We start from the raw sequence: 14,586 nt of genomic DNA, 5'->3' as shown, positions 1-14,586 counted from the left end.
CCTGCCCATGGCAGGAGTTGGAACTGGATGAGCTTTAAGGTCCCTTCCAACACAAACCAGTCTGGGATTCTGTGATACAAAGGGAATCTACATCTCTAATGTATTCTTTTTTCTGATACCCCTAACCTGTAGTGTTTGGGTTTTTTTGCTTTAATCTGTTCTGTGGTAGAAACAGATCATATGAGATCAAGCATGTTACACATCACATGGAGCCTTATGGGAACAGCTAAAATGAGCTGCTTTGTGCAATCTGTGCCAGGCATTACCACCTCAAATTAATGCCCCTGGAAAGCCTAGAGCTTGCAATACATGTTTAATGTATGCAGTGGTTTGCACTTTTGCATAAAAGCTGTCCTGGCATGAACAGGGGGGTCAGATCAAAAGATACGGATTTGTTTAATGTAGTGAAGAAATAATTGAGGGGAGTCAGGGTAATTATTTCAAGTATGGAAAAGGTTGCTACAAAGAACAGCATAAATGGTTCTCCAGGCTGCGAAGACTCTGTGTCTCTCCTCTTCTTAGCCTAAGGAACAAACGGCTTAGGAGGAAGATGAATTTTGGAAAAAGCAAAATATTTGGCATGCTTTGTTACATAACCAGGGCCCTGTCCTGGAAATGAAGCAGTCAAATTCCATTTTACTGATTTATCTTTGCCTGTCCTCATTTCAAACAAATAAATAAATAAACTCCAGCCTGACTATCTTGTGGCTGATCTTAGGCTGGGGGAGAGGGAGAGAGGATGACTGTACCCCAAATCTGAGATTATCATGCCAAAGCATTGAACTAGATGATGAATGTTTCTTTTCTTCCCCAGAGACTTCATCGCCTGTGAGGGGATTTTGAAGGTTTATTTTAATACTCCAAATTCCGGAAAAGATGCAAACAGCTGCAGCTTTTTAAATTTAGTTTCATGGAAAAAAGAGGGGCCTCTTCCAATAGAGGAGGCTCTCTTCCAGGTAAGATAAAATATGTTGGTCTGCTCCCTGCACTTGGGTATGATTTGATGGCTCCAGAATGGCTCACTGAATCTGCAACTGGATCTTGAAACGCTGGGCTTTGCTCACAGATGCAGCAAGCAAGAAATGGGAGATTTCCCCTCCTGCCAGTGAAACCCAGTATTGGCTCCCAGCCCTAGGAGGACTCCTGCAGTCTAGACACTTGGGGAACTGTTTGAGGTATCTGGATCTTACCTTCTTTATCCTTGTCAGCCTGAGTTATGGTCTGAGAGATTCCAGAAATATCCTCCCGCTCCCTTTTTTAGGATTCAACTTAAAATAGCTCTCATGTAACAAGTATGTCCTCTACACAATGGGGGATAGCACAGTCTAAATGTTTTCCTAGTGTACTCTGAGAAGGGCAGCATTATCCACAAGTCACAGAGCCAGAAATGTGGTGGTGAGCAGGCTAATAACATCTTCATAGTATGTGATCCTGCGGAATAATCCTGCAAAGGTAAGGCAAAAAAAGAGTGGTCTAACCAACAGGTAAGGCACAGAAGATCTGAAATCATTCTCTACATGAAAGCGTTCTCATCATTTTATGAATAGCAGGAGAGTGGGAGACAGAGTTTGGCTCGTGGAACTCAACTTTTCATGGTCTTAAGCTTTCCTAAGTACTCACGCAGAAGTCAGCTCTGAACAAAATCACTTTAAACACACTAAAAGTGAGATTGATTTTTATTTTGCTGCCCTGGTTCAATTTCCCTGGCTCCAGTGGCTAAGTAGCTCTTTGATCTGTCTATTAACACTCAGTGCTAAGCTTCTCAGGGGAAATGTATATACACATCAATTCTAACCACATTCTTCATGAAAAGCCATCTCTCACAAATAATGGGCAAAAGTTGCTTGTCTGAGTTTTCAGGTTTGTTTTGGATCTTCTGTTTTAGGCAACAATTTGTTCGGTACAAGCCAACCCCTTCCCCTGTGCCTCAGTATGGTAGAATTGTCACTGTTCCACAGAAGCACAGGAATGATACACTGTGCCATCAGTCATCCCACTACAATGATCCCAGTCCTGTAAGTCTCTCTTGTCTCATTCTGCTCAGCATTCTAAAGAACAGAGACCTAACAGGCAACAGACACATGGGCATAGGTGGCAAATGATGTTGGCTCTTCATATGTCCTGTGACAGGCACTGCTTCAAAGCTCACAATGCCCTAGCAGGCTCCTTACCCCCTCCAAAAGGCAAGAAGCAATCACTCCTGGAAGCAGTGTGGTAGCGAGACATTTTTGCCTTCAAGTTCTTAAATTTATTCAGCACAGAGGATAGTTACAGCCTTGGACTTGATAACTACTGCCGATTATACAGATAATACAGTCTGAATTATGTTCGACTCCTGGCTGTTCACAGCAGCAGCGATACGCTGTCAGGGAGCCTGTGATGCGCTGAAGCAAAGGTAGTACAAGACAGGAATCCCATAGGCCACAGAGCTGCAGCTCCCACACTGCTTGTTAAGAGAGCATGTTGGCAGGGGCCCAGCTTCCTGGCATTCATGTGGAGGTTAGGTTTTGCTGAGGCAAGCGCGTGACCAAGGCACAAGCCTTCTCTTATCCAAATCAGTGCCTGTGGCTGTGAGAGAGACAGTAGAAATCATCTTGTACAATGAGCTAATGATTTGGATTAGGACTACTTCTCCTTTCTTGTTGTTTTTGTTTTCTAATTTATTTCTTATGTAAGAAGGGAAAAATTCATAAAAAGAATGATTCATCTTCAGTTTGTCACTTTGCATAACAAAAGAAGATGCCTCGTGTCACCAGCAGGCTGGACTTCCAAGCCTTGTGGCCTGGGACAGACTTCACCCTTCTGTGGTCAGACAGAGCCTGCCTTGCCTAGAGGAGACCTATATTTCTGATAAGTGCTCATCATCTAAATCAGTCTCACTGAGACTGCATGACTAAAGTGAATAGCTCAAATGTTACCTTCCTGAACAGCACCTATGTTCCTCAGACCCAGAGATGTCTACTGTCATCATGACCCCAGTACAAGGCCTCAACAAAGTCTCTCCCTCTGAGTGCCACAAGAGCAGGCCAGCAGTGCCTCCCTCCCCAGCAGAGGTGGGTTGCTGTGGCTGTTTTCTCAGGCAGACCTGGCTTTGGCCCCCAAACAGCTCCCTCAGCAGTCAAGACAGAAACCTCCTCCTGTCAAAAGAACTGCAGACCTCTCTCACCCAGTGCCACAGTGGTACCAGTAAGAGGGACAGTGGATTGAGAAGCCACAGCACCTATTCAATACAATACTTTGGCCACAAAGTCTTCTGTGACCGTTAACCTAGTTTGCCCATGGTCAGTCCCCCTGTAACACATCTGAGGAGCCTCTGCTGAAGCCACCCACAAGCCATCGTGCAAGTTCAGGGAGCAGAGCAGAGTCTTCTGGAAGAATTTTCTTTCTGACATCATTTGCCAGCTCTCCTAACAAGAGACCTTAGGAGGCAAAATGACAGTCATTCGGGAAAAAGCTATAAACGAAATGGTATCACAACTGCATCAACATCTGCCAAGACTTTCTCTCTCCTCCTCTGTAAACAAGGATATATTAAAACAGATTGAAGCCTGCTGGTAAATTCCAGCCACTGAGCAGCTGCTGCCTCTGAAGAGTGGAGATATATTACTGAATAATGTCTGCAGCATTCATCCCCAAGGACCTGGGGAGCTACAGCCTCAACAGTGATTTATCCCCAGATGAGTTTCAGAGCTCCATCTGAACTAGCTGTTTTGTCAGTGTTCCTGCTGAAGCTCCCTGCCAGCATCAGAGACAAAAAGATCTCTCTCACACACACAGGATATCCCCAGGATTCTGGTTTGTTTCATTAATAGGGTATACCCATTCACAGTCTTTCCTCCCAGCCTTATCAAGACCCTCTGAAGTTATGTGAAGGTCCTTTCCAACCCTAACTGTTCTATGATTCTATGATTTTAAGGTACCTGGCATGTGTAGCTCCAGCAGATGCTGAAAACACAGATACAGACATTTTGATATGCACTGAACACAGAGCCTGCAGTGGGGGTCACATAAACTACAGCCCTGCGAAGAACAACAGTTGCCATGAGGTATGTTTCCATTCTTTTATTGCTTGGACAACTGGAAGGCTTTTGTTTGTATCCCACATGTGCTCTTGACCCCCCCAAGTCCTTTCATCATAATAAAACAAGGCTGGACAATGAAGTAACAAAAAAAATCCCCCGATGGTCAGAACAAAACCCAGCCTCCTCCTCCCTCTCCTTGCCCATATTTTTTGTTGAACATAATTTTCAACCAGTTGTAGCTTTGTTCAGGAAATTCATGCTTAGGCAAGTTACAAGTTAAAACTCACCTCCCTCTTACCAGATTTGCACAATGTTTTTACTTCTGGCAGCTGGCCACAGCCTGGCCAATTCTGAGTAACAAAGCCTCTGGAGAGCTGTATTTTGTGAGCTAGCAGCATGTGCTTGGCATGCCCACATTTGTTCAGTAAGAAAAATGTAGGTGGACAACGAGGATTGTTTCCATAGCTGATTAAAATAATTGAACTGTAAGTTGCAAAAGTAAATCGCAGATTTAATCCTTTTTTTTATTAGTCTCATTTCAAATGTCAGTGATATTTACACAACAGGGCAGAAGGAGAAGACAGTGAGGGGGTGGGTAAGCAACGAATGCCTTATTAGAGATTACATTTAGTGTACTAGTCCAAAACAAATGAGGTAGAGCATATGGCCAACTTATTTTCTGTTTGTGTGTAATCAGAGATGGACGCTAAGACCTCCCAGCCTGATCTTTAATCACATATATTTGCTTTTCAATCGAGTTTTGAAATGGAATGTCTATAAAGCAATCCCTAAAGAGCTTGGTATGAGAATCTGGCAGAAAAGATCCTTCAGATATCTGTTTGTGCCGCATGAGGAGAGAAGCATCTGAGCACTGTGATTAGCCTGTGCTGTAGAGGCTGTAGGTGATTCTCCCTGAAAATTGTTCAAAGTGTCTAGCTGCTTTGCCTTATTCCTCCCTTGTGTTTCCTCAGCTCTCTGTCTCCAGGAAAAACTCCTGCTGGTCTCTGGAAATGCTTTCCTCACTGAAGTATGGGTCAGGCTTCCTGTCCTTTCTGACGGAAGGTTCAAAGAATAGAAATTATCACAAGAATCCCCTCAGGACTTGCCTCACACTCATCCTTCTGCAAAGCAGGCAATGCTCCCTCCTCCCCAGCCACCCCAGCAGGGCCCAGGGCTGGCCAAAAGCCCGTCTGACCCTTCTCCAGCACACTGAGGCTCAGCGGGGGCCCAAAGCTGCCTGCCCAGGGCCACCATGGGGTGATGTGCCCTCCTGCTGCAGTGTCTGCCAGCCCTCCTCCCCGCCCGCAGCTCTCCCAGCACTCCAGGAAAGAAAAGACATCATCTCTGCTACTTCTGCTGGTTACCCCCAGCAATACCTACTGCCCCCACCTCAATCCCCTGCTACAGAGGCCCATGACTACTTCCCCCCCTTGACAACCCCTGCGAGCATCATATCCAGGCGGTCTAGGCTGAACGAGGAGATGTTACTATGGAAACACTGACGTCTTCCTTGTCTTCTGCGCACTTAATAACATAGTATTCAGCATGTTTATCTCCTGTATAGTTGCTGGTGGAAGAAGAAAACCTCTTCTCCTTTGCCACATTAACTTAAAAAAAAACAGAAACCCAACAAACCAAACCATACATTGACCTTCATCTTAATAAAGGAGGAGGGTGAATGGAGGAGGATTGTTCCACCTCCTGGTGCTGCCGTTTGGCTGGAGGTGGCTTTCTGCAGTGCTGCACTTATCAGGGCGGTTCATCGCTCCCCAGCAAGGTCACTTTGGCCTCTCTCCTGCAGTGAGCTCTGTACTAGCCGCTCCGATCTCCTGCGCTGGCCCCTTGCTTCTGGGTCGGACTGGATCTTACTTATCACACCAGCTCTCTTTGCTGATGTACAGTAGCCAGGGCAGGAAAATAACATCCACAGTGCTAAAGCTGTTAACATGTCAGGAGGAGTTCAGTGACCATGCACATAAATTAATCTTTATTCAAAAGCTACCTTTTTTTGCCGTAAATTCAATTTTCTTCAGAGCTGCCAGGCTTCTTGACCTTCAAGCTACAAATATATTCTGTAATGCTGAAAAGGAATACTTTTCAGACACTTGAGTCAGTAGTGGGCTCTCTGCTTAGAAAATACTTGCAGATTTTTTCCTGTACAAGAAAAAACTACAAATATTTCAACAAAAATTCCCAAGGAATTGTTACTTGGGCTTAAGGAAGTATCTTCTGCCTCAGTCAAAAGCCCTAGCCACAAAGGAGAAACCTCTGACTTAATGTGTGCAAATGCAGAGAGACGATTTCTAAAGGAATTGCAGTTGAAATGAAAATTCATGCTCATGAAATGATGTAGCAACAGTAATTCTGCAGTCCTTCAGAAAACACAGAAATATGCTGTTCAATAAATGGCTGGCTTCTGGTTACTTGATTTTGCTCTTTGGAGATTGTTAGAAATGCAGACAAATTTCCACGAAAGTCTACACAGAAAATGGAAACCACACAGCAAGGAAACCGGCAGATCTGCGATAAGTTCCTCATTGCATATTCCATTTCTTGCTTGCGTGATTCTTGCTCACACATACCCGGAGTCCTTTCAGAGAAATCTATAATTATCTTTACAAGATGAAGGCTTGGGTGTGTATGGCATTTCTGTTTATTTAGCTATGACTACAGTTGTCCAATCACCCTTTTCACTTAAAGCAGGGGCAAGCAGGCAAGACCTGGGGATGTGAAAGCTCTCCCTCAGCTAGTGAGGACAGGGAGATGCTGTCCACCCATTCAATCACCCACTTGGCTTCTTTAAAAGCTGCTGCATCCTCTAAGCTTTGCTTTGAAGCAAGATCTGTCTGCTCTGTGGTGTATTTAATCAGAACAGTCACCTTAGATCGCTCAATTGCTACTGTGGTATTTTCTGGCATTGGAGGACATTTTTCCCTGCCTCCTCCATTTTAATGAGTCACTCCAAAATCTGTGCTTGTATCTAGACAAAAAACAAACAAAAAAAAAAAACAAAAAAACACCCCATAAACCAAACTACTAAACAACATGGAGGAAAACCTGCCTTTTCCATTCAGCAGTAGTGTTCAGCTTACTGATGTGAATGACAGACTCTGCTTTGTAGTGCTGATGGTAACATCAGCCTGCTAAAAGTAAAAACTGGGTCACGCCTGTCCTCACAAATTATCACCCAAGTTGTTTAATGAGTTCCAGGCAGTTACACCTGAGCAAACTCAGTGAAGGCCATGGCTTTATACAAATACTACCGAGGGCCTAACCGGAAAATAGAGGGGCCTTTTGTAGAACTAGGTGAGAGCAAGGTGACCTGCAGGACGGTAATGTTTGAACAAGCGAGGGCTGACCACAGCACTCAGAGGTGACAGTGTGCTGGTTGGGAACATGGAAAAGCAACTGTTTGAAGCTGGATAACTCTGACATAGTAAGGATGCACACAGGTACCGATCACTGGAGCTAACCGATGCTTGACTGACCCCAGTGAAATGATGAGGGGACTGAAACTAGCAGAAAACTGTTGACTCCTGTGAGTGTCCTGCTGGGTTAGCTGGCTGAGCTGGCTCACTGAGGCAGATCTCACAGAGCAGACAGGAGCAGGAATGGAGAAGGTTGCCTTCTTTCCTATCATCAAGCTGATTTAGATCAGATAAAACATAATGTGAAACCGCACTTTAATAACTTTCCTAAGTGATACTGCTCTTTAGAGCTGTGAAGCTATGTCGGTTATCCATTAACGCTGACATCGGTCTGAGTAACGTCTGAACAGAGAAGCAACTGTGTCAGAGTGAAACTGCACGGCAGGAGAGTAAGTCCGGAAATTCTGGGGAACAGACAACTTCATTTTTCGGCATTTGCATGGGTTAAAGGCATTACTTAGACTCATGCTCTGGGCTGCTCAGGAGCACAGATCTGCATGACTGCTCCCGGTCGGAACTGCGCCATGGCAGCTGAGAGGCACCCTCACACAGGCAAACACAGAGCCCGTGCCCTAAAACAGCCATAATCGAAGTGCTGCACGTGTGAGGCAGGCAGGGAGGGAAGGCGACGCTGCCTTGGGCTGACACGTTATCTGGTGGAGCAGGCATGGAGCCCACTGCCTCAGCACGTCAGGGGACCCATGCCAGCGCCTTGGCCCGAGCAGCAGCTGTCAGCCCCAGACTCACCACAGCAGGACTCTGTGGAGAGAACAAAAGGGGCTGTTGGAAACCAAAGGGGGACACGGTACAGGTCAGCGGAGGCGCGGGGCCGCGGTGATGGCCGCACTGACAGCTCCCAGCCACGTTTCCTCCCTGCCCCTGTACCACTCGCTTCTCCCCTTGCCCCCTCCACATCTGGCCCCCTCTGGGCCCTGGCCAATAACAGCTCTGCGTGCACGTGAACAACTCGCCTATGGCCAATGAGAGGACCCCTTTCCACGTGGCGCTCTGCGGGCGACCTCCTATCAGCCCCCCTCATCCCCCACCCCGACCGCCCAGGAGCGTCCTCAGCTGCTCTGGTCACGTGATTCCGCCGGCCGCAGGAGGGCGGTGGCGCGGATGGACACCATAGAGTCCCTCCTCCGCTTCTCCGTTTTGGAGGAGCAGCTTTTCTCTGCCGCTCTCGCGTTTGGCTCTGACCAGAACAGAACGAGATAAGCCCACAGAGACAGGGTACAGGCCGGCGGGCGCTGGAGAGAGGCAGGTGACGCTGGGCGGAAGGACACCTCAGAGCCGGATCTCGTTTTGCTTCAGGCGATTACGATATAAGCCCGGCGCGCGGGTGGTGTCACCTCATTGTCCGCCTGAGCCTTGATGAGGATAGACGTGGTTCGAGTCTCTGTGCGCGCAGCAGCCTCCAGCGCGGCGCGGAACGGAGCAGCCTCCCCTCCCCTGGCCGCCATGGCTCTTTAAGGGCGGCAGGGCCAGCGGCGGCATTGGCCAGTGCAGCAGGCGCAGCAGCAGCGGCGGCGGCCTCAGCACACCCCCGGCATCTGCAACCATGGCGTGAGTATTGTGTGTGAGGGACGGGGAATTCCTCTTACGGGTGTTGATAGTCGCCCGCTTCTCGCCTTAAGGGGGCTTGGAGTGGGATGTTTTGTCACTTAGGCGGTAATGGATGGTATCACCCGGGAAAAAAAGAACCGGAGTGAAGGGTGTCCTGTTGGGGCTCAACGTGCCCCGGGCGCAGGGTGTCAGAAATGGGAGGAAATGCCGCTTCAAAAGAAATGACGGAAAATTCCTATGTCGTACTCATCCTTCGGGAAAGCTCGATTGTTAAAGTTCGGGATTTACCCATTTGATTGATTTTCCGTGAGCATAAAAGCAACTTATCCGTAGGGAGTTTTTTTTAACCCGCGAGGGGGAATGCTGCTGCAGCTGGGGGGATATGGGGCCTCCTGACAGAGTAGGTACCATTTGGTGTGTCGTGCCGAGTGGATAAACGGGGGCTGTTCATAAGATGGCAGCAGTGCTGTAATCCTTAATGTTGTAGCTCTAAGTCTCCGGAGGGTTTTCTAATACGGAGACTCCAGTAGAAGGTGGCGTGTGTGACACTTGCTTTGTCGCCTAGACGTCCAGTTCTGAGCTGGCTCGTTCCAGTCTTTCCCTACGTCGGCATTCGGCTCGGCTCAGCCCTGTGCAGCCCGAGGCGCTGGAGCCGCGGTTGGAAACGTGGCAGGATACAAAATGGCGGCCGCTGCCGGGGTGGGGAGGGGGGACGCGGCACGATCGCGAAATGGCCGCGGCTGCTGGCATGGGCGCGTGAGTCATGGCGGAGGGTGGGCGGGGCCGGCGGCAGCCGTGCCCATATTTGGGCATGGAGGAAGCGGCGCGGCCCTCGGTGGGAGAAGCGGGAGCCTAAGGGGAGACATGGAAGGGGTGAAGATGTTGTGTTACATGCAGACCGCAGTCCCCAAAGCGGGTGGCATTGCTTCTTAACACACACTGTATTGGTCAAACAAGTACTGATGGATCCAAGTTTCATTCGCAGGTTTTTCAAGGCATCGCACAGCAGCATTGCTGTAGTCGACAACAAAGCCCTCTACTTGTCTGCATCCTTTGACATCAAAGCATTAAAAACTGACGAAGATGAGCCTCTTGAACAACGAGATGCTGTTGGGGGATTTATTATCCCCCTTCAGCCAGCCGTGTTCGGTGGCTGAGGAAAGTCTGGGACTCCTCGATGACTACCTGGAGGTGGCCGAGCCCCTCGGTTCGCATGGGTTCTCCAGCGACAAGGCTAAGGCAGTCTCCTCCAATTGGCTTGCTGTGGACAGTTTAGGCAACACCATAGATAGCAGCCAGGGTAAGGTGTTACTTAATACATCAGTTAAAATGGCATGTAATGTTCTACTGGGGGAAAAAATAGCTATTTTTTTGGGAAATGTGCAGGCAACCTCACATACATACCTCTTCTTGAAAGAATATGTACTACACTGCTTACACAATTCAGAAATGCTAGTTATGGGGCTGATGTATGGTAAAGTGACACTGCTGTTGCCCTTTTAATAACACACTGTTACAGTGCTGTTCCCCAGCAGAGGTCACAAGAACCAAATGTGGCGGTGTGTTTCAAATGGCCCTGAATTCTTCTGGCCTTGGAGTAAGGGGAATGGAATGCTGGGACGCTGGCAGGCTCCACTGTACCCTGCAGTGTTCTGCAGCTAAATGGCAGATTTTTTTCTTAAGGCTGTTTTTTTTTTTAAGTGAGGGAGAGGTTGTGTGTTAAATATGAGCTGCTAGATCATGTTCAGACACCTGAACTGGTTTACTGAAATGGCAATTTCTTTTTTGTGCAGAGGATGCCTTCTCTGGCATGGAGTGGATGGTGGAGAAGATGGATCTGAAGGAATTTGATTTTGATGCCCTGTTAGGTGTGGAACATCTGGAAGCCACCGTCTCGCCAGACGAGCTGATGGCCACGTTGGAAGACACGTGTGATCTCCTATTTAACCCTGCCATCCCAGAATTCCACAACAAAGAACCTCCACTGATAACAGACCTAATCACCCATCTCCCTGAATCACCCATTGGAGTAGACCCAGTGGCCCCATTGGCTTCCCTTTGGTCTTTTCCCCTCTCCCCAGGGTCTCTGACTTCCACTCCAGATCACTCATTTAGCTTAGAACTGGGTAGTGAAGTGGATGTTCTGGAAGGCGAAAGAAAACAGGAGGGCCCTGCCTTTGTGGTAGTGATCACCAAGTCTGAGAAAGAGGAGGAGAACCATTCCGATGATAGTGGAATATGCATGAGCCCAGACTCTTACCTGGGAACACCCCAGCATAGCCCTACCAATTCAGTTGGATCCCCCAATGACAACTCTTTCCCTGCAGAAACCAGCTGTGGCTCTGTGCAGGCCAAACCCTATGATCATCCTGCAGAGAGGGTAGTGTCAGCAAAGGTAAAGGGAGAAAAGAAAATAGATAAGAAACTGAAAAAGATGGAGCAGAATAAGACGGCTGCCACACGTTACCGGCAGAAGAAGAGGGCAGAACAGGAGGCACTCTCTGGGGAGTGCAGAGAGTTGGAGCAGAAAAATCAGGCCCTGAAGGAGAAGGCAGATTCCCTTAGTAAGGAAATTCAGTACCTCAAAGATCTGATTGAAGAGGTCCGCAAGGCCAAGGGCAAAAGAGCTAGAGTCGCTGAGTAGGGTAGTCAGCAGTTTTTATGTGCATGTATATAAGCTTGCTGCTAAGGCTGTGTATTGCTGTCTAATAAATTATTTTATAGTAAACTTTAAATTACAGTGTGAGGTAACTGACTACCTGTGAAATGGCTGCACCACACCTAGGTGTAAATGCAAACCTATTGGACTACTCATCTCTTCATAGGAGAGTGCTGTGTAACACTGAACTGCTTCTGCTGGATCATGGAGGCAGTGTGGATGCTGAATGTGCTTTGAAGTTGTTCAAAGGGTGACTGATGTGGCTTGTCACCGCAATTTACACACCTTTTAGTAGATGCATGCACCACCACGGGGGGTATTACACTGAGGTGCCCTAAGTTTTCCCATAGTAAAGTCATAGTCATGTTAAAGAATTCTGTCTTCAGGTGTTCATTGAAGGTAAGACTTGTGGAAGGTTCAGACTTGCCAGAACTGAACATTGTGAAGGAGGTGAGTGGGGATGTAAAACGATGGGAAAACTCGGTAGTTGTGAGCATGAGCTTAAGGAGTAAGTAGCTTGTTGGGAGGTGGGGGAGCAAGCAGTGGCACTGCTGAACTGGCATTTCGGGTTTCTTATCTCGTGTTGGTCAGCAGGTGCCCAAAACATGAGGGGGTGTGATTGTCTCAGGTGGTAGGGCTGGGGTGGGAGCTGCCCTTGTGCTGTGGTAGATGAACTGGACTAAATGGGTGGGGTTACTCTTGGTGATGTCCATGATGGAAATGTGAAGGACTTCGAGGCATCTTTCAGGCTGCCTCCAAAGAGTCAAATCTTAAGGTATGAATGTAAATTTGGCTTCTTTCTACCAAGGAGCAGATGAGTTAATAAAGCCCTACTCCCAAGTTAGCTGTGCAGCTGGTGTGGGGAAGGTGCCCCTGGTGCACTGGAGCAGGGTGTGTATGCTGGGGATACGGGTCTGGGTTGTTGACAGCAACCACCAGCCTTGCTTTTGGGCTTTGTGTTGCTTGGCACAGACATGGTAGATGGGTTAATGCCCTGGTGTTGGAGTGTGGCAGCAGAAAAACCCCAGCCTTGCCGTGATGGTGTGTATTAAACACTGCAGAGAACTTGGGCAGGCAGGAGCCTGTGTAGCAGGGTGGTTTCTGCTTGTGGATGTTAATTGTTGCCTGGGTAATTACTGGGTAAATTCATAGTCCAGCCACTCAATGCAAGGAATTTTTTGCGCTTGATTCTCGTGAGGTTCGTTCCACATCCAGCATGGCTGTGCTCTGCTGATGGAAGCTTCAGGATTTGGGATGTGCCATTTTTAATCATTGTGTGTATGGGTTTTTTTGCTTTTCTTGGCCAGTGATACCCAGATTTAGCAGCACCTGATCCCTGCTTGGTCTGTTGGAGCCAGCATTGGCATGTGGATGTGCGCATCCTTCCCCAGGGAGTTAAGATTTCTTTTCATTTGCACTGACACGACTCAGGAAGCCGCCCAGCTCAGGCATTGCAGGTCCCAGCCGGGCTGGCAGGGAGGGCTGAGCAGGCCAGCTGTGGTGGTGACTGGCCACCAGGACCTGTCTGTGCTTATAGTTGGTGCCTGGGTGATGGTGGATGCTATTCCCTGTTGGGAGTTAGGGCTCATGCCATATTGGAAGTAGTGTGGATAATTAAGACCTTCATCTTGGGCTTCATGAGACAGTGGGTAGCCCACACTCCTCACCTTCATGAGAGCATCTGCCTCTCACCTCCTGAGCAAGCACTCTGACTCTGATGCGCTGTATAAGTAAGAACCACTCCAGCCTGGCAGGCACAGTAAGGTCCTGCTTGAAGTGGTGTTTTGTTCTCCATTACTGGTGACCACGCGCAACAAACTGCTCTGATTTGGGAAGTAGCACCATGTAGTAGATTCCTTCAGATCAGCTGGACCTGCCAGGCTGGGGATGGGGATAATTAGAGGCAGGAAAGCCCAGTGATCAGGACAGTCTTTCCCTTGATGGGTCAAATCTGTACCTGAGATGACAACTGCTTGGTCTCAGCTGAGCCACAGAAAACAGGATAACTGGTGTGAGTGTATGAGCATGTGGCTTCTCTCTGCAGGGCAAAACCCTCCTCTCCTCCCCAAACTGATCCCCCTTTGCAGCCACAGGGCAACCATCTCCAGTTCACTCACAGCCATTACAAATTCTGCTTAAACCTGGCAGCAGCCCATACTCAGCTCAGCCAAAGCCTGGAAAGATTGTCAGCACATATCCCCCACCCCATAGCAGGGCTGTCTGTGAGCCACCCCTCACTAAAATCGATTTCTCTTTGAGTCTATGCTCTGCAGGCAGATGAGGCAGTGTCTGTGGCTGCCAGTAGATACATGATTATGGTTTCTACAGCCCTCCAGAGAGTATGTAGCTCCAGTTTACTAATTGCACTCACTCCAGGGAAGGCAGATCAGAGCTGGAACGGGAGACAAGGAATGCATGACGCACATGTGCTGCTTTGCTCTCCTGCCCTGTATCCGTGTGTGTGTTTTACAGGACTCCTTACAGGAGAACCAGAAACCTGTCCTTAAAAATCTGTTGGCATTATTATGCTGAGGCTCTGAGCCTGCAGCTCTGCAGAGGCAGCTGGTATGGCAACCTTATGCAACGCCTGCTGAAATGACGCCGTGTTTCCATACTTAGTAACTTCGTTAAGGTTTTTACCCTGCCTCGAGATTAGGGCTGACTCTTCCTCTGCATTTGTCGCTTAGGCTTCTCCAGGCTTGTGTTAGGCACAGCCAGCATCGCGCCACTTGGCGCTGCAGCTCAGCAGCACGTCCAGCCTGCTGCAAGAGGCAAGGAACACTGAGGACATCACCGCATAACAAACTCCAGCCTGCGGGAGAAAAGGTCTGGTAGCCTCCTGCCTGGTGACTGATCTTACACTTTGCACACTTCAGGAGCTGTCTTTGTTTTCTCCGAACAAATATGCTTC

The 14,586-nt window shown here is 48.3% G+C and overlaps 1 protein-coding gene and 1 long non-coding RNA gene across 2 annotated transcripts; both read left to right on the top strand.

Moving 5' to 3' along the window:
• The first annotated feature begins 994 nt into the window (after nucleotides 1-994).
• On the top strand, nucleotides 995-6,445 carry LOC136013612 (uncharacterized). The gene is made up of 2 exons (XR_010612299.1): nucleotides 995-4,046; nucleotides 4,994-6,445. It is a non-coding gene; the product is annotated as an uncharacterized LOC136013612 (long non-coding RNA).
• Nucleotides 6,446-8,682: 2,237 nt separating this feature from the next.
• Nucleotides 8,683-11,751, top strand: ATF4 (activating transcription factor 4). The gene is made up of 3 exons (XM_065677733.1): nucleotides 8,683-9,016; nucleotides 10,002-10,316; nucleotides 10,810-11,751. Exons 2-3 carry the CDS (start codon nucleotides 10,100-10,102, stop codon nucleotides 11,658-11,660), a joined length of 1,068 nt encoding a protein of 355 aa, XP_065533805.1. The 5' UTR covers nucleotides 8,683-9,016; nucleotides 10,002-10,099; the 3' UTR covers nucleotides 11,661-11,751.
• Nucleotides 11,752-14,586: the final 2,835 nt, after the last annotated feature.

This window comes from Lathamus discolor, chromosome 1, assembly GCF_037157495.1.
Source record: "Lathamus discolor isolate bLatDis1 chromosome 1, bLatDis1.hap1, whole genome shotgun sequence".
Classification (NCBI taxonomy): Eukaryota; Metazoa; Chordata; class Aves; order Psittaciformes; family Psittacidae; genus Lathamus; species Lathamus discolor.
This window is presented reverse-complemented; position numbering and strand designations above follow the sequence as displayed.